Below are 27925 nucleotides of genomic sequence, written 5' to 3' on the forward strand. Positions count from 1 at the left end.
CATTCTTTTAAATAGTATGGGTAAGTGACATAGTTTCTAGTCATGGACAACACTAACTTTCTTGAATTGTCAGCCAGCATAACAGGAACGTTGTTGATGGTCAAAAAAGTACTTAGTTTTTGCAATATTATGGCCAAACTCATATCAGTTGAACTCCTTGTGTGAACAAGTTCTTCTTAGGACAAACAAAGTTTTTACTCCATAGCCTTTTACTTGTCAGCTGAGACAATATTAAGAAAAGTGCATTTAAATTTGAGACTGAGCCTCCTAATTTATTTTGCTTTTACAAAAAGTATGTCAGCAGTACATGTGAGGAATACCACAGTTTAGTGATTCTTCCATTTCACACTCCTTTTATTCCCAACTGCCGTGCGGATACCCTCTCAGGTAGAACCAACTCCTTCTGCCTTATAACTGCAAGTGAGGGCTCTCATTTTTTTCCTATTTCTCCTCAACCTGCTGTTACATTCTGCAAATATAACTAAATTAATAGTACTGTCACACACGAGGCTCATTTTTACACAAATCATTATTGTAACCATGAACTATTTAAAAACAGTTTAACTGAGGGTTGAATTTTAATTGATTTTTACATGTTGTTAGAAGTATTCTGTATAATGGAGAAGTCTATACTGGCTGGTGAGTTGGAATATAATTTCATTTTTACTTATCCATAATTTTAAAACTGGATTGATAATTTACCCTTAGGCTTAAAAAAGTCATTGCATAGAAATTGCAAGCCAGAGTTGCAAAATGTATGCCTTCAGATTTTTTAAAAACTCTCTATATGTGCTTTCTATTCTACAATCTGCTAACAGAGTTCCTCTGCTACCTACCTTACGGTTAGGTATTACTATCACTGGTGTTTTGTTTAATTACAGCTTATTACAGTGTTCACGTACTTTCAGGTGCCTTGTACTGTAGAGAGTACCCAGGTATATCAAAAAGCTGGTTTTGAGCCAAGATGTGGAAATTAATGTAATTAGCTATAATAAGAAAGCTGTTCAGTTTTCATCAGACTTCTTAGGACCCAGTTGTCCTTGGGCTGCTCCAGAAGCAGGATGTTGGACTCTGTCTTGCAGGACAGAGTGTTGTGATAGCACTGATATTCTGACAGTTTTGAAGGGTTTTTTAGGCATCATAATAACAGAAGATTTTTTTTAGCAATGATTTGGAAGAAGGATTTAAAGATATATTCCCAAATGTGTATGAGGTGCTTTCCCACAGCAGGAGGACTAGAAGAGAGAAAGTGCAAAGGTACTTGTTTTGAAAATCAAACAGGTAGAGTAGCAGCGACTGACCTCATCAGCTACGTCCTGGCAGGAGCTGACTTCTTGATACTCTCACAGATAACAAGGAAGGTGTGGATACGCTCCAAGGATTTTGGAGAGTCAGTGGAGGAATGTGTAGGGTACACAGCGCACACACCGTCTTACTTCACAAAAATTGGAGACTATAGAGGAACATATAAGCAGCTTAATTTAGCATAGTAAGAGCAAAGGCCTTTTCAATGCTGATTTTCTCATACAAGTCTGTTTCTGAGGCTTTGTTGAAACTGCATAAATAACAAATAGGGGATTTATAAGCAAAGAGAGGAGGAGAAGAATTTCATTGAACGTATTCTCTTTGAGTTATGTACTGCAGGGAGCCTATAAAACCTGGGTAACTGAGATGTCTTGGGACACCTATAAAGCAAAAAGATATATTCCAGAGTGTCCTATGCAACCTAATAGAAAAGAATCACTTGTGCATGTACTAGGAAAGAGACATAGTGTTTGCCAAGATGAGGGAAGAGATGCAAGGTGTCAGCCAGAACTGGTAGATCAAAAAGGATAAGAATAGAAGTAAGACCTGGGATTTAATGGCTAGTAATTCTGCTGAGGGGCTGTCCCAGTAGGAAGCTGGATAAGAAAACATTATTAATAATGGCTAAAGAATGTGATATGTGAAAAGGCTCAAGGGAGACACTTGTCTCTCAGGCATTCACAGTGAAGTGCAAAGTAAAAGGAAATTCTGCTCTAGGGCAAAGATTGGGGCTGTCATACAGTTGAGGAGTTTTGTACCCACTGTGGGTGTAAGCAAGCACGTTAGGTGCTCCCCGGCTATAAGGAAGTTTGTGGGGGGACATTCTCTGTTAGTATTCTTCACGTGATTTTTTTTCCTGGCTAGTGCAACCATCATTGAATTCAGTGTTCGATGTTAAAGACAGAGCTGATCCCTATGGAGTATTGCTATCCTGATCCTTCTATATGCTAGCATATGTATATTGATTCTGTGAGATTAGGCTGTAAGTGTCAGCAGGGGTATATATTTTTTAACTAACGTCAATTCAAATAAAGCATGAGTCTGTACGTAGAAATCCTATTGCAGTTTCCCAAATGTTTAGAGGTTACATTTGCTCTTAATGGAAAATGACAACTTGACTCACATTGCTGTTTTGGAGAGCATGGAGAAGAAATGTTGTCAGCGCTGAAGCACTTTCTGGGAACAGGAATTCCGTCAGATGAACCAAAAAATTCAAAAGGAGTAAAAGTTGAAAAGGTCGACTTGACTTCCACTTAGGGAACACTCAAGGAGTGTGAAAGACATCCCTTTGGAAAATGAGCTGATTTTAACAATACATGCTGTATGCAGTTCTCCAAAGGATAAGTCTCACTCTGTCACTCAGTCTCACAGCTGGTATAAATCACTGTGTTTTGTAGGAGCTGATGAAGACAACACTAACTGTTTTAGAATTTAGCCCTTTATTTCCACACTGCGGAAAACATGGATTTTAGTCATCCCAGTGAACCAAGCAAAGCCACACGAGAGTAAACAGGTTGTTAATCTGAAATCACCTTAAGGCCTTCGTCTGCTCCCACTGAAATCAATGTCATCAGTTTGAGTGGGATATTAAAGACAAAAAATTCCCTAATATCCATGTTAATGTATTTTCCAAATACATGAATTAATCAGCAGCTTGGTAAACTGGTTGAACAGCCTGATGCATTTGCTGAATCAGCCTTGCTAAAAGAGATGCACCATCCTGCCTTACAGTTTCTAACATGCTGTTAAAACAAAGCAACATTTTTATACAAATAGTTATTTTTGCTGTTACTGGCCTTAATCTTCGCTTAGGCACAATTACCTAGAACAACATGCTATGTATCTCTACTCCACCAAAATTAACTTGCACATGAATTATGTTTGTGGCAGAACTTTAAAGCAGGTAGAGGAACAACAGGATTAGTAAATTTATGTACTTGCTCCACCACTGTTTTTAACCATAATTTTTAAATGTTTTCATAAATGTTTCCTGAATGCTGTGGAATTTTTTGCTTTGTCATCATCATACTTCATCTATGGAAAAAACTGTAGAAAAACAAGATCAAGACAGACCTCAGTTTGGCTGAAATCATTATTCAGTCCAACCGTCACTTCAAACCACAGGCAACTAGGCTTTCAGAAGTGCTGAAGGGATAAGGTGCTAAACTTCTATTAACTTTCTTCACTTTGGTATCTTGGGAAAACCTCACCTATAATGCTCACATTTATTGCTGTCTTCATGAGCTAGTTTTGCCTCATTGGTAACAAGTAGTTTCAATACTGGTATTTAAATGTGATCCTCTTTCATTACTTTTTTTTTTTTTTTACCCTTTTGTCCTTTGCAAAGCAGCGCCCAAAGGGTCTTGGATGTTCACAGCCTTGAGTGCACCATTGTGGGTAACTGGGGAAAGTACAAAGATCATTTTTACTGTTAAAATATGTGCAGAGTAAAGCATTTTACCTGAGGTGAAACTTCTAACACCTGAGAACCCCAAGAAATGCTGTTGAGGCTTTGCATTTGCACCCAAGCAATTTTGTTTCTTCACCTGGTGCTCATTTACTTTAATCCCACTATGTATATATGTTCCTTTTTTAAATAGGAGAAAGAAAGCAACCAGAATGGGCCCAAACCCGTTTTTAGCCTTAGTAGAATGACTCTAATGTGTAGTGATTTGTGAGGAATTGCTTTGGATATACCCGAGTATATAGAGGAGCAGCATATGGCCTATGGCCCACTGTGTTTACTTTCTTTTTAAAGGTTAAACATCTCCAGCTGCATTTGAAGTAGGAAAAAGAAACTGTGGAAGGTCCTACCCTTTTCATTATGACACCTTAGCTGCAACCACTGTACTGCCATACTGCTTTTGCACCCCTGCAACCTACCTCACCTTCAGACTGTTATTCTGGCAGAGTTTGGGGGTATCTGAAATGTGCTGACAGTCCTCTTCTGTTGTGCTGGCCCAGTTTAATAGGCAGTATGTGTCATAAGTATGGGTCAGCTCTCATAAATGTGCCTCTCTTGGCATTTCACAATTGTCAGGGAAGGTGTTGCTCAACCAGAGTCCCAGCCCTGCAGCCATGGTGTATAGAGGTGTTGAATCTCCTGAATCAGATGTGGGCCCTTAGGCAATTCTGACTGCAGCAGAGCTATGTTTGAACTAGTGCAGATCCTGCTGCTGAACGATGATATCCTTTTTGACTGCCCTTGCAGATGTTTCCAAGAGCTGTATTTTATTTGTGCCTCAACAAATGATCTGATATTCACTAAGGGTTTGAATCCGGCCATTGAAGGATAATAAATGACTGCTTAGTTTAAGCTGAAATTTTGCAGCCTGATTCAGTTACAGTGGTGACTCACTTAGAGTTGGTTCTCACATGATTCACAGAGTTTATGGGTGACTCAACCCACAAATTTACTTAGCTCCCATGTTATTTTCCCTCTCGGTGAAAAAAATTGGTTATAATAAATAATCACAGCAAACTTTGACTTACCCTGAGGTAAAAAAAGTGTGTGTTGAAAGCCTGCATGTTTATAATAGTAAATCAATATTTTTTAGCGAGGTAATGATGAAATAAAAGGACATAGGATAGGAATCATTAAATAAGAAAAAGATATGCCATGCATTTTTGACTGATTTGATTGTATAGCAGAGGTAAATAAAGAAAAAAATAGTCATTTTTATCTGATAGAGGAGTTCATAAATACACAACTACTATTAATGTTCCATAAATCTATGCACAGGCAGATGGCTGTAGTGTAAATACAATCTAAGTTATCATGAGTTCAGAGTTAGCAGGAGACTGTCAGCATATCCTTCTTCAGATTGTCACAAAAGGATATAAATATCTAGGTAACTGCATTCCTCTGAGCTTCTTAGCACTGAGTAATCATCCTCCCTTTCATAAATGAAACTGCAAAGAATTTGGAAAATGAAGAAATTCTGCCCCGTCAGCTGACTCTGTCATTAAGAAGGTCATTAGCGAACAGGATTGTTTCTTTGCCTTACATATAACAGGTGTCAATAATATCCATAAATTAAACTCTAGAAGTCTGTATTTTATAGACATTAAACCTAATGGATGGTGATGGCAAGCCCCAGAAACCCAAGGGACATAAGCAGTGTCCCTGAAAATGGGTACCTAGAAACTATGGCTGGATTAATAACATGCAGCTAAAGGACTCCTGTGCTAAAGAGAGAAGAAAGAAAAGGCTAGAAAATAACCATGGAGTGTCACATGCTGAACTACTGCAATGCAAAGTCCACTGGAGCATTTTTGTGGTAGGCAGAATGCTGCTCTTCTATCACAAAGTTTGCCAAGCAGCCGCAAGCTGTTTTAGGCCTCTTTGTAGAGAGTGAAGCCAAATGCAGATGTTAATTTGAACTTTCCCTCAACTGAAGGAGAAGGTAAAAGGATGGCTCTGTGCTCAAAGCACAGGACTAGGATTTATTTATTCTTGCTTCTGCCACAGTATCCTTGCACAACCTTAGGTCAAGCTATTCATCTCTTCATGCCACAGGCCTCCCTATTTGTAAAATATAGTTGATTGTATATATGTCACAATGAAGGTTTGAGGCTAAATTCTTTAATATTTGTAAAGTGCTTTGAGATGTAATACTGGGAAGGGCAAATTACTAAACGCTGAAATGCTACATGCAGAATTACGCTTATTAGTGCCTTTTTTAGACACTGATCCCTTACTCTGCATAGGCTAATACTCCAAGCTGGCCCAATTCTAGTCAATAGTACCTCTGACCTAATTGGTTCTGGGCTTGATCTGGAACAGAATAATTTATCTCGCTTTGGTTATACTAATCAAAGAAATAAAAACTCCCCAGACTACCCTTAGAATATGTAGAGTTTCCAGGTGTCTCTGGCTTGTGCAAGCTCACCCTGTAAAAAGGTCATTTTTGGAGGCACAGTCTAACTGTTTATGCATGTAATAATACCAGTGCAAGAATCTACAGAAGGAGGGTTCACTGGTATGGATAGATAATGGTAGAAGTCAAAGACCTGCCTTGAACTGGGTCCTTTCATAAGCATTGCCCGTCAAACACGGTAGCCTCTTTGCACATAACTGCTGTGATCAGACAGTGTGGTATATTGCCGTGAACAAATATATCATTTAGTAGGTGAACCACAGCTATGTGTTTCGAAACAAATTTTTTTGTGTTTCTAAATGTATTTTCCTGTCAGCACTGTTGGTAGATCATGTATGGTGTATAAATTAATAATCGTATATAACATGCCTGCTCTTCCTGTTATTGGTGAGTTCCTATAGTAAATACCCCTGTGATTATTTATTTCTATGGGACCATCAGGGGTAGATGCTTTTGCTCCTCCTGTTGCTGTAAACAAGCAGTTGTGACTGATCTCCTTTTCGCCATGTCCTGAACACTCCCAGTTTATAGTTATATGTCATTTCCAGGATGCTTTGGAGGGTGTGTATGCCTCCACCCCATTTCAAAATCAATGTAACTCTCAATGGATTGACTAATGGCTGCAAGGTGTTGCTTAGCGTGCTGGTTTTGGCTGACAGTGCTACTAAATGTACAGTCGTTTGCTTAACGTGTCTTTCATGGTTCCCATGTGAAGTAATTTTTACTGACAAATTCCGTGTGCCAGTGGCTTCAGGTTTGCTAGTGAGCATTCATCTGACATGCTGGTGAAACCAAAGAGAAGGATGACCCCAACTTGTTGCCTTGAATATTGATAATTTTGCCCTGTCCCCTGCTATATCTGATATTTGTATTATCCCCATTCATTTTGTTATGCTGATCTTATCATCACTACATCCATCTTGAATCTGTAGAGTAGGAGTGGGTGGTGAGAGTTAAAGAAAACTGTGATGCACCTGTACGAGTGTTGTGCTGATGCAGTGCGTAAGATGTTGCAGTTCTGTCCCACCATGATGTCAAGTTTTCTTTCATTTGTTGTCATATGTGGTGTTAGGTTAGACCATTCTCAACCCTCTTCATGGAAGAGCGCATGCAGCACCAGAGAGAAATTGCTTGTGCACAGTAAACATACTTACTTGTTGTTATAGTGGGTGGACGTGCCTTGTTATTCACCTATGACATGTTGACCTTCTAGAAGGTCTACCTCGCGTTTTGGTAATGGCCTACGTGACAGCACAGTGTGGAGTGTGGTCAGGGATGGTGTCTCTACTAATGATTTTAATGAAATCGATTATCCTCTCTCTGGAAGTGAGCAGAAACTGAATTTAATCTTATAAACATGTGAAATAAGTTAAACTACAGGAAAATACATTCTTTGGGTGCCTCTCTTTGACTGTTTAGGTTTCTATATTATTATGGTTATCTGGGCTGATGTCATGTGTGCTGCATTGCTCTAACATTTTCAGTCCACAGCAAAACTTTATTGCTATTGGGAAAAAAAGCTGGTGTGAATGACATTCTTTTTTTTCTTGAAAACTGGTGGAATTGTTCATGTTGCCTTTAGAAAACAGCAGCTTAGCTCTTCCTTTGTTGGCTATATGGCAGCAAGCTGTGTGATTAGAACTTCTGCAGCCAAGGGAGGGCTCTGAGTAATTGTTCCCCTGAGGTTAGTACAGATGGCTGAGGTGTTACATACGTGCAGATTTTGGTAGCCCCATAGTGGCAGGGACAATGCTTATTTCTGTGCATATAATGCAGCCTGTCAAACATTGGCCCTTTTTGGTAAGTTGCAGTTCCGGCGCTTGTTCCGCTCATGTGTGTGAAGTCCTCTGCTCCTGGCAGTTGGAGCTGAGGGAAGTGTTTGAACTAAGATTGGGTGTGCCCCTTTCCTTCCCCGGCCACGCTGAGGGTATTCCTGGGGACACTAAGCTGGTGGATTTCTGTACGCAAATCTTCCATGAGTTGACAAACAGAAAAAAAGGAGCCCAACGTAACTGTATCAGTGTGCAGCATGTTAGTCTCTGTGGAGAGGAAAAGGTGATTGACATTATCTTTGTGGTAAACGGTTATTTGCAACAAAGGTCCAGATCATTTCTTTTACTCTTTGTGTGAGTATCAAGCCACTACAGAAGCCCTTATTTCTTGTACTGTACGTGACTGGATCTTGTATACAGTATCTGGCCAGAGCACTCTCATTCTTGATGAGGACAGGTCTTAGTGACTAGTTCTTATTTGGACCGTACTTGATAGTGTGGTTTTGCACTTGGACGTTATTTTTACGTTACGGAGAGAATGTCTGTAAAAACAGTCCAAGGGAGTTGTTGCAGAAAGGAGTATGTGTGTACTACCTCTTGTCCAAGTCATTATGTTCTCATGTGTTGGCTTTGAAACGTATTTTGATTTAGTAACTGTTTTCCTGTGCTTGCATGCAGCTGATGGCCAAGATTTTTCTATGGCTGAGCGTAGAACAATGTTGTTATTGTGACAGGTCATCTTTTGGAGCAGTTTGCAGTGATGTTGAGCTGACAGACAAATCATTTGAGTGCATATGATTGCCCCCATTGCCCCAGGCATAGGATGTCTGTTTTCCTTTGCTCCCATTGCTAAGTTTCATAATATGAGAACAGTAAGCTGCTGCTTGGCTTTATGCGCCTGCAATGACCTGCTGCTGGTCTTCACTGCTCCTTGTAAACCTCTTGCTGTGCCTCATAGTCTCTGTGCTCCTTTGGTAGCTTGGTATTCCTGGGCGCTCCCTTTATCCCATTCATTTTTGGATGTTGGGATAGGTGATCTTTTGTCTCCAGGTGCCTTTGAAAACTGCATGCCATCACCTGGCTGTACATGGTTTTCTCTTGCTTTTCTTCTTGCCACAACTTGCACCTGCCTAAAGCGAATGTGCCAAACTAGCTTTACTCTTGAAAGAAATTGTAGTTCAATGGATCGTTTTGCTTTGATTAAAAAGACAGTAAAGGTTTCTTGGCTGCGTAGGATTTTATATCTTCCCAAAGTTCATTTTTACACAAATACTTACTTTTTCTTTGTCTTCTTAAATCAAAAACATTCCATGGGATTTCTAGCTTCTTTGTAACCTCTGGAACCCATAACTGATTTGATGGATTGGGCCCTTTTTCATAGTAGGCTCCCTTTTGCTGTCTTTCTCTATGAATAATATGGTGGTCTGATGAGCGGCAGAATTTAGTATTTGTGGTAGGGGAGGAGTGGCTCAGCAGAAATGGTGCTTTCCTCCTTTCTTCGGACTGGCATGTTTTGCTGTATGTTTGGGATAGGCTAGATTAGAAATATCCTTTGTCTGGTTTAGAAAACACTTAGCATTAAGGATTTGACAGATGCCAACTTCTTCCAGAGTTTGTGCTGTTCCTGATTGTTGTTGCATAACACAGTCCCCAGCCCAATACTTCTAAGAGCTAGTTCTCATGAAAGCCTTTCAGAGGTACGATTCCCTAGAATTTAATGTTGCTTGGAGAAACAAAATTAAAAATCTAATTATTGGTTTTTGGGGTTTCCCCAGATACTTTTCACACACTTGGAATAACTCAATATTGCCTATGTGGTGACTTCCGTATTGTTTCCAGTTGTTTATTCTTCAGTCATCCCAGATACAGTTAGTGTAAGAAAGTGCTTTTAAAGAAACTATATCTTTGCCTGCTTGTAAAACATATTGCTTGTTGTTCACATAGCACAAATAAATTGAGGTGGTTTCCTTTCAAACTAGCTATCTGTACTACATTTGCTGGGGTCATCGTACCAGTCACGCAGGTAGATTATAAGCTTCTGAAAAGCTGATTGAGAAATGATGAGAGAGCAACATGCTTTGAGAACTCTGGAAAAGAAAAATAAAATTTTTTAAATCATCTCTACTCTTTGGGACAGAGTAATGTTCCTTGGTTTCATTCATGTTCAGTGTTATACTGTTTGTTGTTAACATTTTGACCTCTGCCACTCAGAGAAGTAAATTTGACTGCATAGATGCAATTTTCCCTATTGTTAGTATAAAGAAGAGCAGATAAACAGCAACTAGGTGAAATGACATGGTGAAATTAATCTCTAGATTTTAATAGTTACTTTTGCTGAAATAAACAATTACCTAGAGGTTAATGGTTTCAGAGCAGGAGACCTAGCTGGAGTCCAGAGAAACTGAGTTTATGCTCATGATTTTTTTCTTGATGCCTTTTGCTTTGTTTTACAGCATGTGTCATAGTGAATAAAAACATTTCATTCTTGTTCTTTGCAGATAAAACGGGATAAACCAGAAAATATACCAGATTTGAAATATTTAGTAAAAGAAAAATTTACTGCATTGGAGAGCAAGAATAGTGACTCAGATTTGCAAAGGAATGAAAAATATATGTATTTTAAGGATCAGCTTAAAGAAATGAGAAAACAATGTAAGTCTTAATTTAAAAAATGATTTTTTGAATGCTAAATGATAACATGTATACTAAATGTACTAAAATACAGAACTGCCAATTATGGCTTGAATGGAGGTGAGTATTCCTATTTCAAAACTTAATATTGATATATGTGTAGAAAAAAGCCAGCGCAGGTACCTTGGTAGCTTTGTATAGGCTCCCACAGTTCTTGCCTTGTCTGGATACAGATATCGTTAAAAACTTGCTTCACATCTTTTTTTTTGTAAGGTGGGCTTTTTCATTTGAAGTGACTTTTTTCTTAATTGATAGGATCTTCTGAAAGGATTAGGTAATCTGTTTTCATTTGTCACTTAAACAAATTGCTCCTGTTTCACAACTTAGGATGTGTTGCAACTCTAAGACCTTTGCTTTAATCATAGAACTATATTGTTGGAAAATGCTTACTGTGTATGTTCTCAGGTTCACAGCTTCTGTGCACGTACCATATAACACTGCAACATATTAAAATCCATTTTCATGTTGATTCACCAAGTGTTAAAATTTTAAGCTATTTGTGCTTGAATTACTAGAAAAATTGGAGAGTTAGCAGTTCTAGTGCTTATGCAACACAACAAAATAGTATATTTTTATTGCTCGGCATGCATAGCAGCTATTAAAAAAATAACTCTGATTACTGTTGCTGGGAAAGTTCATGGGCTCTAACACTATTTGTGCTGTTCTTCCCCAGTCATGATTATGTTTTGAAATCATATTATTTTGCTTGCTGTCCCTTGACCCCTGTACCTATTCACTCCCACCCTACATTTTGATTTCAACATAAACTGGTATCTCAGGAACTTCAGGAGTCATAGATTAATGATTTATACCATTGGAAACTGAAATTCTGGATGATCTCCTGTAGCTCTCCTTGAGTTTTGTTTTTTTGGAGCCCAATCCAAAACCCGCTGAAACTAGCGGAAAGATTTTTCCCGCTGACTTCACTGGACTTTGGATTGCTTCCATAGAGAGATTTATGAAGTGTGAGGACATGCCTGACAAGGTGAATTTTAGATCTGATATCTCAAGACTTGCTAGGACTAGAGCTTCAGGGCTTAACGCATTTGTTTCCCATCTGTATGGTTTTTAGGATTTGGGATTTGAGTGTTAACACTGACCTCTGAGTTTAATAGAGCCCTTGGCATGGCTGTAAGAAGGAACATACCAGGTTGCAGACCACAAAGCAGTGTAATTTTCACTCCCTCCATAACCATAAAATTACTACTGCCCCACATTATGTTGTAATTCCTAATTTCTCCGTGTTTGTAACTGAGAAGATAAAATCTTGATAACTGGCTTTGGATTTACTTTCCACCCTGTAATTGCCTGAGGAGGGGGGTGTATGCCCTAGTAATATATTCAGCTCAGGCTATGTGACTGACTTCTAACCAGTAGAACTGTTGACAATCCCCCAAATTAATTAAGCTCAATAAGAGTTATTCTTTTTTAAAAGAAAAAAAATACGAAGACATCATTCTACTACTACTGCCTGCAATCGAGGTTTGTCTTATTGGCCATTTGGACTTTTGTTTTGGTTGAACATAGAGGTCAGACTGTGGCCAACAGGATATGCATGATGATGTCTGATGGACTGCTGTGCCCAGTACATGGACTATTGATCAGCCAGGTCAGTTTAGGATTAGTAGAATTCATAATGTCTTTGATGCGGTACATGTATCACGTTTGCCCTTATTGCAGCATTTAATGAAATTCAGAAGATTGAGTGGAAGATTGTTAGTTGAACTTTAACAAACAATCTTGGATGCAACTTAATGATCTTGTGCTCAAGTAAACAATCTGTTTCAGCCCACCCTCTTTTGAAATAGTAAACTAAGTGCCACCTCAGGTCCACAGATAGACAAGAGATGGAAAATTCAAAGTTAGATTTCCTAAAGCAAGCGCCATTCTGCTGCCTTGAGTATGTATCAGCACTGTCTTTTCTGGCTAACTAATCCACTGATCTTCTGAAAGGTCACTTTCCTGCTTCAGTTCCCTCTTCAAAATGCTGTTTTACCAGGAAGGCTTCTTGAGTAATAATGGCTGACTGAAGATCAGTGGAGTCTGTTTATACTCACTTACATAAATCTGCTTCCATATGGTATAGTGAGCTGCAACCAGTCTCTCTGTTCTGTGCTATAATGTGTTCTCCTTGCCATTACCCTCAACTTCCCTCTCCCTTTTGTCTGTTTTCCACACTCAAGACTAGCCTTTTAAAAAGCCCAACAATTGTAAGCACAACTTTGAAAATAACAAATTTATTCCCAAAGTTAAAAATTACAGATATGCGCGTATTTGTAGGATCAGGACCTCTGACTTTAACGTCTCTGAGACAGGCTGAACTTACATGTGTACTCCCATCTAGCACAAAAAAGCCTTAATCTTGAAAGTAGCCTCTTCTCATTGTTGGGCTCTACGTAGTAGATTAATGTGCTGAGATGTATAATTGAGCACTGTCAGTATTATCTAAAATACTGCATAAGCCAAGTAGAAGGCAGTGTTACTATCGAGGAGCGAATATGGGGCTCAGAGGGAGGAAGTTCTGAGTTGTAATACCAGCTGAACTGAAGATTCATGAAAACTGTAAAAGACATCCACTAGTTTTGATAAGGTGATGATTTACCTCATAACCCACCGTGTGTACATTTTGTTCCCTTTTGTAAAGGGAACATTAAGGCCACTCAGTTAGGTGTTCAGCAGTCATGCTTAAATCAAGTTGTATGTGTAGTCTTTCATAATCAATCCAATAATACAGCTCCCATGATACAGCATATTATAATGCAAATTCTGGGACACATTTGGAAACTCCTTTTTGTGACTTATGTATATCAGTAGCTATCAGCAGCTACCTGTTTTATATTTTCTTTTCGGCTGTTAGTGTTGCCAGTTTTTGGCACAACCTAGTGCAAAACTCCTGGTCTGTTTCAAGCAGTGCGTACACTTATACTTTATGGTCCAATTTATATCTCTTTCCTGGGATTTGCTTTTATTGCTACCTCAAATAGCATATCAAAACATAAAACTTCAGCCAGGCTTTCTCAGATGAGCTCTGCCAGTTTTTCCTTTGTCTCAGCCTTTCCCATCTCAAAGAAGCAGATGGGGTAGATGTTGGAAGGATTTCTCTGCCATGTTGAGTTAACATGAATTATTAGATAGGAGTTGAGCATTTGTATTCCAGAATAGCTGAGCAAGGAAACGTTATATTCTCATGTTGCCCTGCTACTTAAAAATTAACTAGGATTTGAAGGAGAAAAGCCTTCTTGAGACAAGATTTCTTAGGCACAGTGAAGCAGTTAAATCTAACCTTAATTTAACAATCTGTCTTGTTCTTGAGATTCCTTATAGTTGCAGCCTCAGTGATGAAAAGGGAGCTGCGTGGTTGTTCTCTGTCACGTGACAGGTAATATGCACTGCAGTAGGTAGCCCTCATATCTGGGGAGGAGAAAGGCACCAAATTGTCCTCAGTTCTTCCTCTTCTCTAGGCAGTTCCGCAGAGAGGAGTCCTTCTTAGCTTTGAACTTCTGCTGCTGCTAGAATGCAGAACTGAGTTGGGAAAGTGCATTTCTTCACGGCATTAACAATAATAGTGTGTCTCAGAGCAGTTTACTTTCTCCTCATCTTTCATACAGTTGACAGGCATTTTCCCTCAATCTGAGCCTTTATTATGCAGCTATTTTAGCAGGAGTGTGTGCAAAATGATGCAAAATCTCCACTTCTGATGATATGTGTCAAAACACTGTCAGATAGGTTTTATATGAACAACTGGTGATTTTTACTGAAGCCCCATTTTCAGAACTATCTTATGTTCCTAAATGCCCACTTCTTATTTTTAATGGAAGACAATTTCATCTTTCTGCTCAAAACTGCTTGGAATGTAAGCTTTAAAAAAGAAGTTTCAGTTATTTCTTCTTTTTTTTTAAAGTTTTTACCACTTCTTGTACCCTGCAATGACTTCATTATCTTTTTCAAATATTTAAACACTTTTTAGGCATATTCGCTAAATACGGAAGTGTCAGAAAATTCTAAATGTTTGCAAATGTGGTTTGTAAGGAAAACTTTTTGTGACCTTAACTCTACATTACTGGTGCTCCCCTTACACGTAAGGGTCCCAGATCTGTAAAGTGCTTAGCGATCTGCTTTTGATTAAGTGAAATGTTTAAGCAAATTCCTCAAATTAAACTGCTTGAGTAGCTCCTTTGAAATCAGTGAAATTGCTGGCATCTTGCACTTCCTTATTGGATTGTAACCGCAGTACAGGACCTTGCAGGACTGAGCCCACAGGAGCTAAGTCATGAGAACTGTAGGAATTGTAGCTTTGTATTTGGTATCTCCTATAAATTTTAAATCCCACCTTCTGTTTAATGTTGTATTACCCACTCTTTTTATTTCATGCCAGTGTATCTATCAAAGGCATGTTCTGGCACAGGGTATGAGAACTGTACCTTCATGAAATGAAAATAAAAGCTGTCTTTAATCTGCATGTGTCAGTTTAAGTTTCTGATACTCTGTGAAAAGGACTAATCAGAAGGTGTAATCTCTACTCCGATGACCCTAGTTACCACTGCTGTATTTATTGAAGGTTATTTAGTTTCACATTTAGTGCACAAAAGATGGCATGTTTCGTGGATCGTTTATAGTAGCTGATAACATGCATTTTGGCATCCTTGATAACTATGTTCCGTGCGTACATCCAACAGAAACCTCAGTAGTTATTTTGCAGAAAGTGTTAAGATTTGAGTGAATTACAGTATTGCTGGTTAGGCCAAGCAATGAAAGGACTGAATTTGGCACAGTGAAGGAAGATAGCACTTTGTTGATAGGAAACAAATCATTTTGAGATGCAATATTGGTTTTGGCAACTTTTTGTCATAGGAAAACAGTCATTATAATGTCATTTGGAAAGTAGCAACACTGCAGTTGTAATGAACTTCCTTGCCCTCTCCACTGACAAAAATATGCCTCAGAAAATATGCTTTTGAAAGGGAAAAGTGTGTATCATGACTGAACATTTTGCTCAGACAGATTCATGTAAGCATAATATCAGTAAGCATATATTTTCAAAGGAAATTTGAAATATGATGTGTGATGTTCAAGTAGACATCATCATGCACTGCTGTGATACAGGTATTTTAAAACCATGCATTTGCCAGAAGATAATGGTGTAAGAAAGTGTCGTTTTAGAGGCAGTTTTGGGTTGAAAGATAATACAATGAAAGGAGTTGTCTTTAAATTCATAAAACAGTTTATCTGGAGACTCCAGGAAAGACTGAAGTCTTTGATTTGCTTTTAATAGGATAAGAAATCAAGCTGCAACATGACGCTGTGTAGTATAATGCTTGACAAGTATCATCCAGTTAATCCTCACAACGTTGTACTGGGGTAGGCAAGTTCATTTTATTCCTCACTGTCTAACAGAGGTGAAACTTGAATAAATAATTGAAGTGACTTGTGCAAAGCTGCATATCATTTGTAGGTCTGTTTTTCTCTTCAGTAGTTCCTAACTACTTATTTGGTCTATTTTTCATTTTTATCCTTAGCAGTGTAGGCAGAGGAACAGCTGGAAAAATAAGGCCAATGTATTTTTCTTATTATTTTTAATACAATATAGTCATTGAAATCATTTTACTGGGTCTGATCATGGGGAAACAACGTCAGCCCCAGAACTGAAAATAGGGTTGGAATGGATATTATTATGACAGTTCAGTGTTGTGTGTGGGATATGCACTTTTCATTTAAGTAAAATTCCTTATATACAGGCCTTTGATTATTAAAGAAATGAAAGGTAGTCTAGGACCTTAGGAAGGCAGCTTGCAGTTCAAGAGACCTGAATTTAGTTCTTTCCTTTGTTATAATCTTTTTGTTATTACCTAGGTTAAGTCATTTGGGTTCAGCTCGGACAAGATTTCACTGGGAGTTAGCTGCCTGAAATCTCTGTGATTCGGAGTCTTATGTCAGCGTCTGGATTTGGCTATGTGTGTATTGTCCTTGTGGACTGTGCAAGGAGGGACCAGTGAATGTGGATTGGCTCGTATCCATGCTGCTCGGGGCTGGTAGCCTAAGGAGCAGCGTAGCCACGTTCACTCTGCACTGCGCAACGCTCTGTTGCCTTGTGTCTCATGTGACACTCCTGTGGCACTAAAACATTACTACTTTTTGTGACTTTTCAGTTCAGAGAGCCTGAAATAATGACGTAGCTGTATTTAGCTTGCCAGAGTGATATTTTTATGATATGGCGCTGAGGGAGCAAACTGCAGCCCTTGAGGAGTGACATGAAGATGTGTAGAGGCATTTGTGTGAATGAAGCCAGACTTTTAATCAGGGTTAGAGGACTGTCCCGGGCAGAGGGGGAGAAACTTGACATGGTATTGTCCTTCTGGAACTGTTCTGTCTGGATATTTCTCTGGGAAAAACTAGTGGCTAGAACTAACCCACCTTTAATTTTGAAAGATTAGAAGACCAGTGCCTGGGGTGAAACGGAGTGAGCAAATTTGATGATGATTATATCTCGCATATGAACCCTCTGTTTCACAGAATTATTGGGAAGAGAAACAAGCCAGATTACGAGATGCTCAAGTACTGCAGCAATGGGAACCATACAAATGCCTAAGATGAATATCCAAACTGCAAAATTACTTAATCAAAGTTAGTAACCTTGCTAATTTGCAAAAAAGGGCCAAATCTAGGATGAATGACAGGTTCAGAACTCTTATCTTGCAATCTGGGACCATTTTTGCAGGTCAAAAACTAGCTTTGTTAGGAAAAGAGACAGAAGCTTGCATTAACATTAGTCCTGTAAGTGGATTGACGGAGAATGTCAATTGCCAATGGGTCTGGTCATGTGTTTTTGATGAAATGATTGTCTTTGAAAAATGTCATTTATCAAAACAAGAACTTTCTGCAGAGGTTTATTGCTCTGGGGTTTAAGGGTCTGAAGTGGAATTTGTGGTTAAAATGGAAGAGAAATCAACCCACCGCCTCAAATAGCCCTTCTCCAGTGGGAGTTACCTGGAATATAGGAGACCTAGATTCTAGTTTCAGCAATTTTTAATTCAGACCTGGGCTGAATCTGGGCCTTCTAGGTGATTAACCTGTAGGCTGTGGAATCAGTCTGCCTCTCTCTCTGTTAAATGTGTATTTAATTGCATATAAAAATAGAAACAACTGCAGAAGAAAATACTGAGAGACATTGACCTTTTAGCCCTATGGCAAAGGTACGCAAATGAGGGAGGTATCTTAAATCAGAAAGAGCATCAGATCTAGGTCTCTCTTGTTATGAATATCTACCCTTGCAATCAGTGAACACTTAATGGTAGTCTCTCTTTATCTCTTTCTCTGCCTCTCATCTGGTCTGTATGTCTAGGTATTTTTGAAATTCCAGTACATTTCATTCCGGTGCAAAACTTTTTTCAAGATAAAATTCCTGTTTTCATATCAGCCCAGCCTCCAGGGTTTTCAGATCAGCACTGAGTATATAAAATCAAGAAAGCTCATGGTGTGTTGCACAGAAATAATCTCTATTATTATTATACACTTAAGGATAATACTTTGAGGAAATTTATCGTTACTGTCGTGGGATAATTCTTTCGTAATTGAGCACTTTGATGGCTGCTGGCATGGCTTTTTTGCTGTTTGTAGGGACACAGGTAGGAAGGGGCCTTGTGGATGCTGATTCTGTTCCCTTGATGTTGCAGTCAGTCACCTGATCGATCACCCCATTGCAATCAATCATGTAATAAAATTCCCGCTTAAAATATGTTAATTTTGTGCCCCGTCAACTTCTTTTGGAAGACTGATAAAAAAAAAACCCTCAGAACCTTACTCCGAGGCTGAGAAATTTTCAGGCTAAGCAAATTGGCCAAATTATTGATATTTGTTCTTGTGCCAGCACTGTACCCGAGCTTAGGTATATTTCTCCCTCAGTGGTTTTCAGTCCGATTCAGTCAGGTCCCATATTTCTTGACAGTATAGATATCCATTTGTGCAAATTGGAAAATTACTAAATTGTATGTCTTGTGCCTGTATTTGAACTCATTGGAAAAGTTTTATAAATTTCAAATGAGTACGAAGCACATAAATAGCTGCCAAAGTTTGCCAGTAAAATTCTGAAGACTTCAATAGATAGATTATACCCTATGAAAAATGTCATTTCTGGTAACAAAATATGCTCTCTCTGGGATTTTTCATTCACTTACCTTTTTGGGCAGTTAGGATTCTTTAATGCTGCCATAATATGTGTTACTTTTATTGTAAAAATTTAAGCAGTGGAAATGCAGGGGCTGCCTCTGCCAGCTCAGTACTGTTTTACTTGCCGTTGTGTCTTTCACATGTCATTTAGACAAATTTGCGGAAATAGAGAATGGAGGAGTTCCCTTCCCGTGCCATGAGCTTACAGCTTAAATTTCAAGTGTGATCACAGGAAAGCAAGTGAAAAGCAGTCCAAGGAGAAGGGGGCAAAGAGGGAGAAAAGGGAGAGCATCACAGTCTTATGATTACTCAGTTGAGACATTCTCTTTTTGAAGTTAGGATGTTGAGGAAGAAAGAAGAAAAACTCAATGGAGCTTTAAAATTGGGCAACTTTGTTTTGTTTACTCATTTCCTCTGCTACTTGAGTTTTTCTTGCTCCTGGAAGGATAGTAGCTTCTTTTACCCTTGCCATATGTTCATTTTAGCCGTTTATATGTAGGACTTTGTATGACCAATATGCCGAGGGATCAAAAGAAAATCTACTGCAGTAAAGCATTTGGATTTAGTACCAACAGAAAAAGCATTTGAGGAGGAACAGGGAAGTAGATCTGAGATACTGCTGACAAGATAATAATCCATCAGTGCATATCACACTGCATGGTAACTTCAGAGAACTCCAGTTTGGAGAAAAGAAAACACTCAATGTTTTTATAGTTCCTGAAACTACTTGCCATGTAGCTCTCTTCAGTGTATCTTTCAGAAGAGCTGCAGGTTATTCAGCAAATACATGCTGAGCTAGACCTTTATTTGATAAGCGTCAGTGTAGCCTCTGAAGTCAAATGGAATTTCCCTGATGTATGCCTGTAACATCCCATAACATGCAAACTTTAATGTGCAGCAAGTTTAATAAATATCCTCCAATTCCTTATCAGAAGTTCATGTGTATTGGCTACTTATAATTTTTGATACTAGTATTGTTTGATTTCCTTCTTGAAAGCCTTAAGTACGAGTAAGCTCACAGTAAAGCATGATTTCTTTCCAATGTGAATTTTATGCCATTAAATATACTGCAGCTCTTCTTCACGCTGCCCCAAGCTGGTTAAATAAGTTCAGCTGAAGTGTAGGGAGAGAACTAAAGTGCTTAAGGACTGCAAAACACATCTGTTAGGCTTGTGGACCTCAGACTGGATGCAAGAGCCCAGAGTTAAGTGCCTCAGCTCCTACAAGGAGGGTTATGGTATGTACATGCGGTATGTGTGAGCAGCTCGGCTCAGTGAGGAATCTGTTCTGTCAGCATAATGTGCTTTACATCTGTATGTCAATCACTGTATTGCATAAGATTGCTAAAAACGTGCCGAGTATAATGTAAGACAGTAAAGGGGGTGGGTCAGGGCTTTAACTGTAAGCCTGAGCACACGTGCTCACATTATATAGATGGAGAGGAAATGGAACATGGCTCTAGTATGTGGATTTGGGAATTGCAGGCACTCACACAATTACTGATGCTATCTAGGAGCTGAAGTGGTAATTGCTTATACTGTCTCTTAGGAGTAACCTGAGATATGTTGCTTTCAGTCAGCTTTAGTGCAAAGTCAAAGAAGTCAAACTGTCTTCAGTGTCATTTTTGCTTATTCTAGATCCAGCTTGGAGCATTCGGATGTTCAGTTACGTCTGAGAAACAGTTTAAGTTGTCATCTTTCAGCTGTTATAAACTCTCATTTGAGACACTATATCTGACTTTACAAGTGTGAATAGGTTTGTCATGTCTTATCATCTCAAATGTGGATACAGATTTGTTCTACTACCAGACATGCTGTGAGTGATCTCAGGATTAAAAGCAAAGTCACTTAACAGGTGTTCCAGCAGGCACCAAAAATACCTTATGATGGAGAGAAGTCACCTAACGATTGCAAATATGAAACAGTTAGTGGAGGGGTAGTGGGAGAGCTTACGTTTTATATAATAGCATTATGTGTCTGCTGCAGTTGCCCAGAAGGTGTGGCAAATACATTCACACAAATTTATGTAAAAAAAATCCCTCAGGGGCTGTTAAAGCTGAAAGATGCCACTTCTGGCTCCATTCTGGCTCCTCCAAATGCCCCTGATCAGATTAGTGGAGGCTAGGCAAGAATACTAGGAAAACATCACTGTGTACTTTCCCTGTTTTAGCCCTCCCCTAGGGATTTACTGTTATTCATCATCAGAGAAGGACTGCTGGATGAAACAGACCTTAAGTCTGATATGATATAGCCACTCTTGTGTTTTTAACCCATCCCTCGGCTCTGGGCTAGTCTGTAGAGGGCGCTCTTCATCGCTTTAATTGAAGCATGACCTGTACTGTGCACAGCCAGGAATGTAAGGGGGCTAGAGAGAATACAAATAAGAGGGTGCATGACTGTATTCTAGTAGTTAGCTCACTCAGTAAGGCATGGAGAAACAGGGTTCCCCTGCATATCCATTGCTCTCTTCACTTCCTCCACTTGGATGGAGCTTTGCCTACTTTCAAGAGCCGAAGAGGTTGCAGGACAAAGAGCTGCTATTCCTCATTACTCAGGCTGGGGCAGCTCTGGGCAAGTACAGAAGTCAGAAATTCAGATCCCTAGAGAACCTGGGAGAGGCTTACCCGATATAGGTGCCTTCAGGGTTAGGAGGCCACTGAATGGTTTTTTTTTTTTGTTTTTGTTTTTTTTTTCCAAATCATCATTTTGGACTTCAGTGTCTGTAGTTTGCTTCAGTTCTTTGGATTTGGCTCAGACTTAAGTGGTCTCCTTCGCTCCCTATTTGAAAGTTTATGGGCCAATCCAAGACTTACTGCAATCAAGAGTCTTTCCAGGAAGGCTGTTCGTTGGGATCTATCTATAAACTTCCAGTATAAACTAAGTGGCTAGTTTATAATCAGGTAGGAAAACAGGAAGAAAACTATGCATCTGCATATTGCTACATGCAAGGCTTCATGCAGAATACCTAAAGAGTTTTCTTTGAGGGGAAAAAAAGTAAAAGCTGCCTGATTGCTTTATCAGCCTCTGCAGTAAAAATAGTAATTACTGCAATTTAAGTCTAATGAATAAATCACTGTATTAAAATGTGAACAAAAAAGTTTAACGAGCAATCATATGTAATCATTTAGCAACTCTATTATTAGTGTGGGCCAAGTAAGCTATTTACCTACCATTTGCTTCAGCATCCAGTGTTTGGGTTTTTTATTTTTTTCCTCCTACAACCCAGACACAATTCTGCCTTCCTTCTCTCAAACACAATTTTGTTATGGCATGTACTTCAACAGATGTCTGCAGAGTTCGGCTCATATTCCACAAATATTCTCCTAACCTAAGGAAACACCACTATGCAGATAGTTCTGTTGAAATTGTACCTTCATATGGGTTTTGTTGCACTGTGGCTATGTTACGGACAGATATTTTCCAGCTCTGCCATACTCTCTTTACCACTTCCCTCATTTTACCAAACTGCACCCCAGCCTGAATCAGCATCCTTCCTGGTTTTTCTGCAGATGCTTTCCCTTTTCACATGACCCCACAGAGGCTCCTAACCTCCTTTCTCCCTTCAGTGCTCCTCTTCAGCTTTCCTCCCTGCCAGTTCCTCCTTAGAAGTGTCACAAAATGTGTTAGTCATGATTGATGCACTTATTTTCACTAGTGAGACCTTCACGTCTGTCGTCTTTTGTCCTGAAACATTAACGTGACTTAATTTTCTTGATAAACTATGTAGTTCATTTACATTTGCTTTTTTGATGGGCTAGTGTGCTTCCAGGTCAGTTGTATTATTGCATACTGCAAAAGCAATAGTTTGGAGGAAAGTAGTGGCTATTGACCGCTAACAGTACTGTTCGTGGTGTGCTAGCTATTGCTTTACATTTTTGTTAGAACTGGAAAAACTAGTAGCTGAGTGACTCATAAAACCCAGTGTAGCAAAATTCAGTTGTAAATGAAAGAGGAACATTTCCATATTCTTTCTTTGGCTTAATTCCTGTGCCTAATGGCTGTGTATATACCATAAACATTGTGAAGGAGCAACCATGGAAACACTTGTTTTCTTGCATTGCTAAATTTACTCTGGGTTGAATATTAACACAGCGCCTGGCAGTACTTTAAAAGCAAAAATAGCTAAAGCGTGACTCACTATGAGTCATTTACTGCTAGTCCTGCTATACTGCCTAGAGCTTGACATTGAACAACTTGGCAGCCTGCATTGCTACATTTTTTTCTAGGAACTTTGAACACATTTCATTCTTGTGAATTCTCTTGTGCAACAATATTAAACACAGCAATGTGTTTATTTTACTTCCAAAGTCGAATGAATCAGAAAATGGTGAAACAAAGAGTATTTTTCTTGGAGATTCTGGAAGAGCTGGATTCTGAGAATTATTTTTTAGCTGCAATAGCAAAATGATTGCATGGATGTTAAAAGTTAATTACACTTTATACAGGTTATGTAACATATACTTTGAACGTTTTAACATCTCTTTTCTTATTTATTTAAATACATTTGCAGTCAAGGCTTATGTGAAATTGGAATACTGAGACTGTAGCTTGAGAAATTTTCTCTTTGGTTTCTCTAAGGCTTTTTGATGGGAAGTCAGTCAGCTCTAAGGGGCAGACAAAAAGAGTCAACTATATTCCTATTGGCCTCTGTATTTAAAAGGCACACCCTAAATATGGTTGTTGGTATCTGACAGCGAGTAGCTTGCTGGCTGGCTGTGGGAATGCCTATAAAAGATCAGCTGATTTCAGTCAGATGGATAGAGGTAATGAGAGAGGGCTGAAACCAAAAGCAACTTGCTGAGACGACCATGTGATGATATCCTGAAATACACTGGCAGTGCCAAATATCACTCTTCAGCATGCCAAATTTTGTTTCCAACTAAATGTCATTGCTAACTAAAAATCACTTCTTAGAACAACAGATAACAAAATCTTAACATTCTTTAATATTTTCCACAGAATTGTCCACATTGTTAATTGTTACATTGTTTTTGTAAAGAAAAAATTCATCAAAGAAAAACCTTCTTATGCTATCAGTGCATAACCTTTTGCATGGGTTTTAAGAAGGTACCAGAAATCAAATTAAAAAGCTAATGAAGTAAGTTCAAAACATCTACAAAAGTAAAGTCTGGATACAATTAAAAAGCTTGTTATCTGTCTCTTCCTGATGATGAAAATAGCACAGAATTGTGAATAATGGTACAGACTTAGCTGCACTGAAGAGAATTCCCCTATTTAAAATGTGTTGTCCAGTAAATTTAACTGAAATAAGGTTAAAGTATTTTTCATTATCATGCCTAACATTAATCCTGCAAAAAATGATACCGTGTTATTTTCCTACACCTAAAATAAGAAATAATCGTGCTTTATCTAACCCTCTAAAGTTTTTTATTTTCTTCTATGTTACCTCTTTGGCAGTGACCCCCAGATCATTGTTATTAAAAAGGTTTTAGTAGTTACTCAAGTTGTATGCTCTTTAGCAATTTCTTCCAAGCTACTGAATAGGTTGTACCTCAGCCACACCTCCAGACACGTTACGCAGAATATAGACATGAGAATTTATATTAAGGGTAAGACGGTACCTTTAAAAAGACAGCTCTGTGTAGGAGGTTTTTCTGCTCTGAGGATCATCAGAAAGATTGGAGCTGCCTAAGGCATGATATCTCTTGGGCACCTCCATACACGACGTATAAGTAATGCCTCCGTTAAGCTGTAGCAAATGATTCCCTTCATGCACGTGTGTGTTTGTGTGTTCACACTCACACATATTGACAGATAGAGCATGGGTAGGGCAGTAATGTGTAGTCTTTCTCTCTAGCACATTCCAGAAGATCACGTGCTGGGCTCCAGGTTGAGCACACAGGAACAAGATAGTCCACCACTAAATGTGAACTCTATTACAAAGGATGAACTGTTTTCCGTAAATGCATAAGAAATACACTGTTGAACTGAAACCAACATCCTGTATGCACGTACATCCTAAAATGACAGATGAAAACTCTCAGTTCTCAAATCACTTCCTGTTCCAGTTATGAATCCAAAGTGGTTTTCGGTAATATTTCCATGTGACAGAGCAAACAGAGCACGTTATATGAAGCTGTAAACCATATGCACAGTGCTGACAGAATCCATACCCGTTTAACCACTACAGACTATGAGGACTCCCACTTTGTTTCGTTCTTCTCCCGGGTCTTCAAGTGTGTTTCAGGTACAGTATAGGAGCCAATATGTCTGTGAGCTGCAGAAGGAAGAATGATAGGAATTTTGCACTAACAAAATGTTCATGTTCTGTGGATATGTTAAGTTTCAGCACTGCCTTCCACAGCAGAAGTAAGGCTCTTTTTCTTGCCATTTAAATTGATCTCACGGGGTACATCTAAGCTGAGGATCTCTCATTCGTATGTAATAGGTGGGATGCTTAGGATATAATTCCTCATTCCCCATGAGCTGTGAATAATACGGTTATTACAAAGCATAAAATGTAGTACTGGCATAATATGAGCTACAGGTAGCCAGAAAAAGTGTTCTTTGTCTGTTATACTATTATTATGTAGCTGTGCCATTACAGAACAAATCTCATGGACTAAGGGTTTCTCCTGTGAGCCTTTGACCTTACAAATAGTCCTTTTTGCTGCAGTTTGTTTGAGGCCGATTCACAAGTGTAGTTTTACAGGATCCAGTAGCATCACTGAACTGACTGTTAATCACTGTCACCTGTTGAAAATAAGATACTGTATATTAAATTGCTCGTCTCTAAACAGCTGCCGATTTCTTTTCTTTTTCAAAAGATGTTATTCTTTCAGAATTATCTATTTCCATTTTTTTCCCCACGCATCTTAAAATCTATGGCAAGCCTTTTTAATTTACACTGGCAGGTGTTTTTTATAAAGTATTAGGGGACAAATTGCCTTGACATTGATAATTACTAGAGACCAGAGACTGTTCACAGATATTAGCAATTGAAAAGATCTTCTGTAGTGAAATTTATTACTCTTGGGAAAGTCAAGTCACCAAAGAAGAAGGGAGTGTGAAGAGACGCTATTCATTAACTCCTACTTTAAGGTATGGCTAGCTAATGTATTTCAGATATAGCTAGCTAGCTAGCTGTAACAATAGGGAAGTTTAAAAAAATGAAAGTTAACTTTCCTCATCAGCACTGCACATTACAAAGTTAGGGTCCTAAATCCCCATCTAAATATGGAGTCTTATTTTTGATTTCTAAATCGACTTGGAGTCTCACTTTAGCTCCTTGATTGAGAAACTTGGCTATCATGTTTATTATGTTGCCCTCTGTGTATCATGGAAAGTCTGCAGCTCAGGAGGAATGTCTACAGACAAGTGCAGACACATTTGAGTTCCTCTACCTGTATTGTCTCTGCATCTAGCCCGTTCACTGCAAATGTGCAAGTGTGCACTATGTGCACATGCCGATGTGGCTATGCAAATTCTGAATCAGCACTGCTTTCTGCCTGTCCATCCGAGGGAATAGGCCACAGAGCTCTGTTTACACCTACATATGTACGTGTGCCCTCGGATGCCTCCGTATTCCAGAGAATGAGGAGCATAATTAGAAAAATGTGCTCATACATCCACATATGCAGATGTCTGTACATATGAGTTCATTTGCTTTAGTGCTCGTTCCTGGTCAGAAGTCAAGCCTCTATTTCAGCATGATTAATGTGGCACTGGATAGCCAGCACCATTATTGTATTTTTTGTAACAGGTAAAAATAGATAGCAAGAACTGGGAAGCTTTTAAGAAGCTGTGAACCTATTGAAATGCCCTTTTTTTAAAGAGAGACAAAAGAAAAGATAGGAAACATTCTACTTGTAGAATGTATGAAGATTATTCCAAAAATGCTTGAACAGAGTTCTTTAAAGAAAAAAGTCATGATGTATTTCCACTTCAACTATTGTTTTAGGCCTTAGAAAAAATACTCTAGAATGTGAATCAGTCAATAGTTATCTGTGATGAACAGGTAAACAAAAGATGTATTTCCCAATGGCTTTTTCATATGATGGTGACAAACTCCATTGCACAACAATGGTCACATTCCAAAGTTGCAACCAGGTTCTGGAGAGCTTAATTTCACAATTGCTTACTGTGTCCTATTGCATTACAGTGACCTTTCAATAAAGAAGGGAGATTGCTGGGTTGTTGTTTGTTTTTCAACTTCAAAATTGTACGGGGATATAATGCAGTGCCTTAATTCTACATAACAAATCTTTTCTTAGACATTTTTAAACTAAGGCCTCTAGTAAGATATGGAAACTTTTAAAAAAAAAATTCTACCTCTTTATTAATCTTATAATTTATGAATCTACTTAAGGTTTGCATTTACAGTGACAATACAGTTAACTGTAAAAAAGTAATTTCTGGTGTTGAGAGACAGATCTTAAAGGTGTATTTTCTTGGTGTAGCAATTTATGTATCATCCTTCTGATATATTAATGCAACAAAAGTATTTATTGCTTAGTGTTTTTTTATTTTTTTTCCAAGCTGAAAACAACTCACGAAGCTCTGATTTTTTTGAATTAACTAGTTGAAAAAATAACTACAAAGTAAAAATAAAATCATGTTATCATGATATGATATGCTAAGGTATTCTGCTATTCCTTTAAAGAGTTATTAAATATCATTTAGTTCTCATCTGTTACAATTTTGTGCTCATGACACGATACAGTAACTTATATTTTGGTGAAGCACTCTCCTACAAGCACAATCTTATTTCACAGTATGAAACGGTTATGTACTCTTCAAAATAACTTCAGTGAAAGATTGCGCTGAAGCTGACTGATTATGAGTGTCCAGCTACTAAGACAGCAAGCTGAAAAGGCCAGACCTGCAATGAAGAATGTTTTATCTTCGGTCCTAGAAATGCAAGTTAGAGAGAAGCCCAACAGATAACTAGCCATAACAAGAAAGTTGGCAGTTAGATAGTTTCTTAAAACAGTTGGATCTTTTATCATCTATGGTTCAAAATACAGCCACCATCACATATGGAACTGAACAGGTTTTCAATGAATAGGATATAGATTCTGAAGCCTGAGTAGGTGCCTCGTCAAGATAGCTGAATAATAACTCTTCAGCCCATTCTCAGCTCCAGACTTGCCCA

At 38.6% G+C, this 27925-nt stretch overlaps 1 protein-coding gene across 5 annotated transcripts in view; it reads left to right on the top strand.

Moving 5' to 3' along the window:
* Nucleotides 1-27925, top strand: part of NSMCE2 (NSE2 (MMS21) homolog, SMC5-SMC6 complex SUMO ligase) — a 129282-nt gene that overhangs the window by 49068 nt on the left and 52289 nt on the right. For all 5 annotated transcript variants that reach the window (XM_068933269.1, XM_068933268.1, XM_068933267.1 and 2 more), the window contains one exon: nucleotides 10456-10609. In XM_068933269.1, coding sequence (XP_068789370.1) covers nucleotides 10456-10609 — 154 coding nt within the window. The remainder of the gene's footprint in view (nucleotides 1-10455; nucleotides 10610-27925) is intronic.

This window comes from Struthio camelus, chromosome 2, assembly GCF_040807025.1.
Source record: "Struthio camelus isolate bStrCam1 chromosome 2, bStrCam1.hap1, whole genome shotgun sequence".
Classification (NCBI taxonomy): Eukaryota; Metazoa; Chordata; class Aves; order Struthioniformes; family Struthionidae; genus Struthio; species Struthio camelus.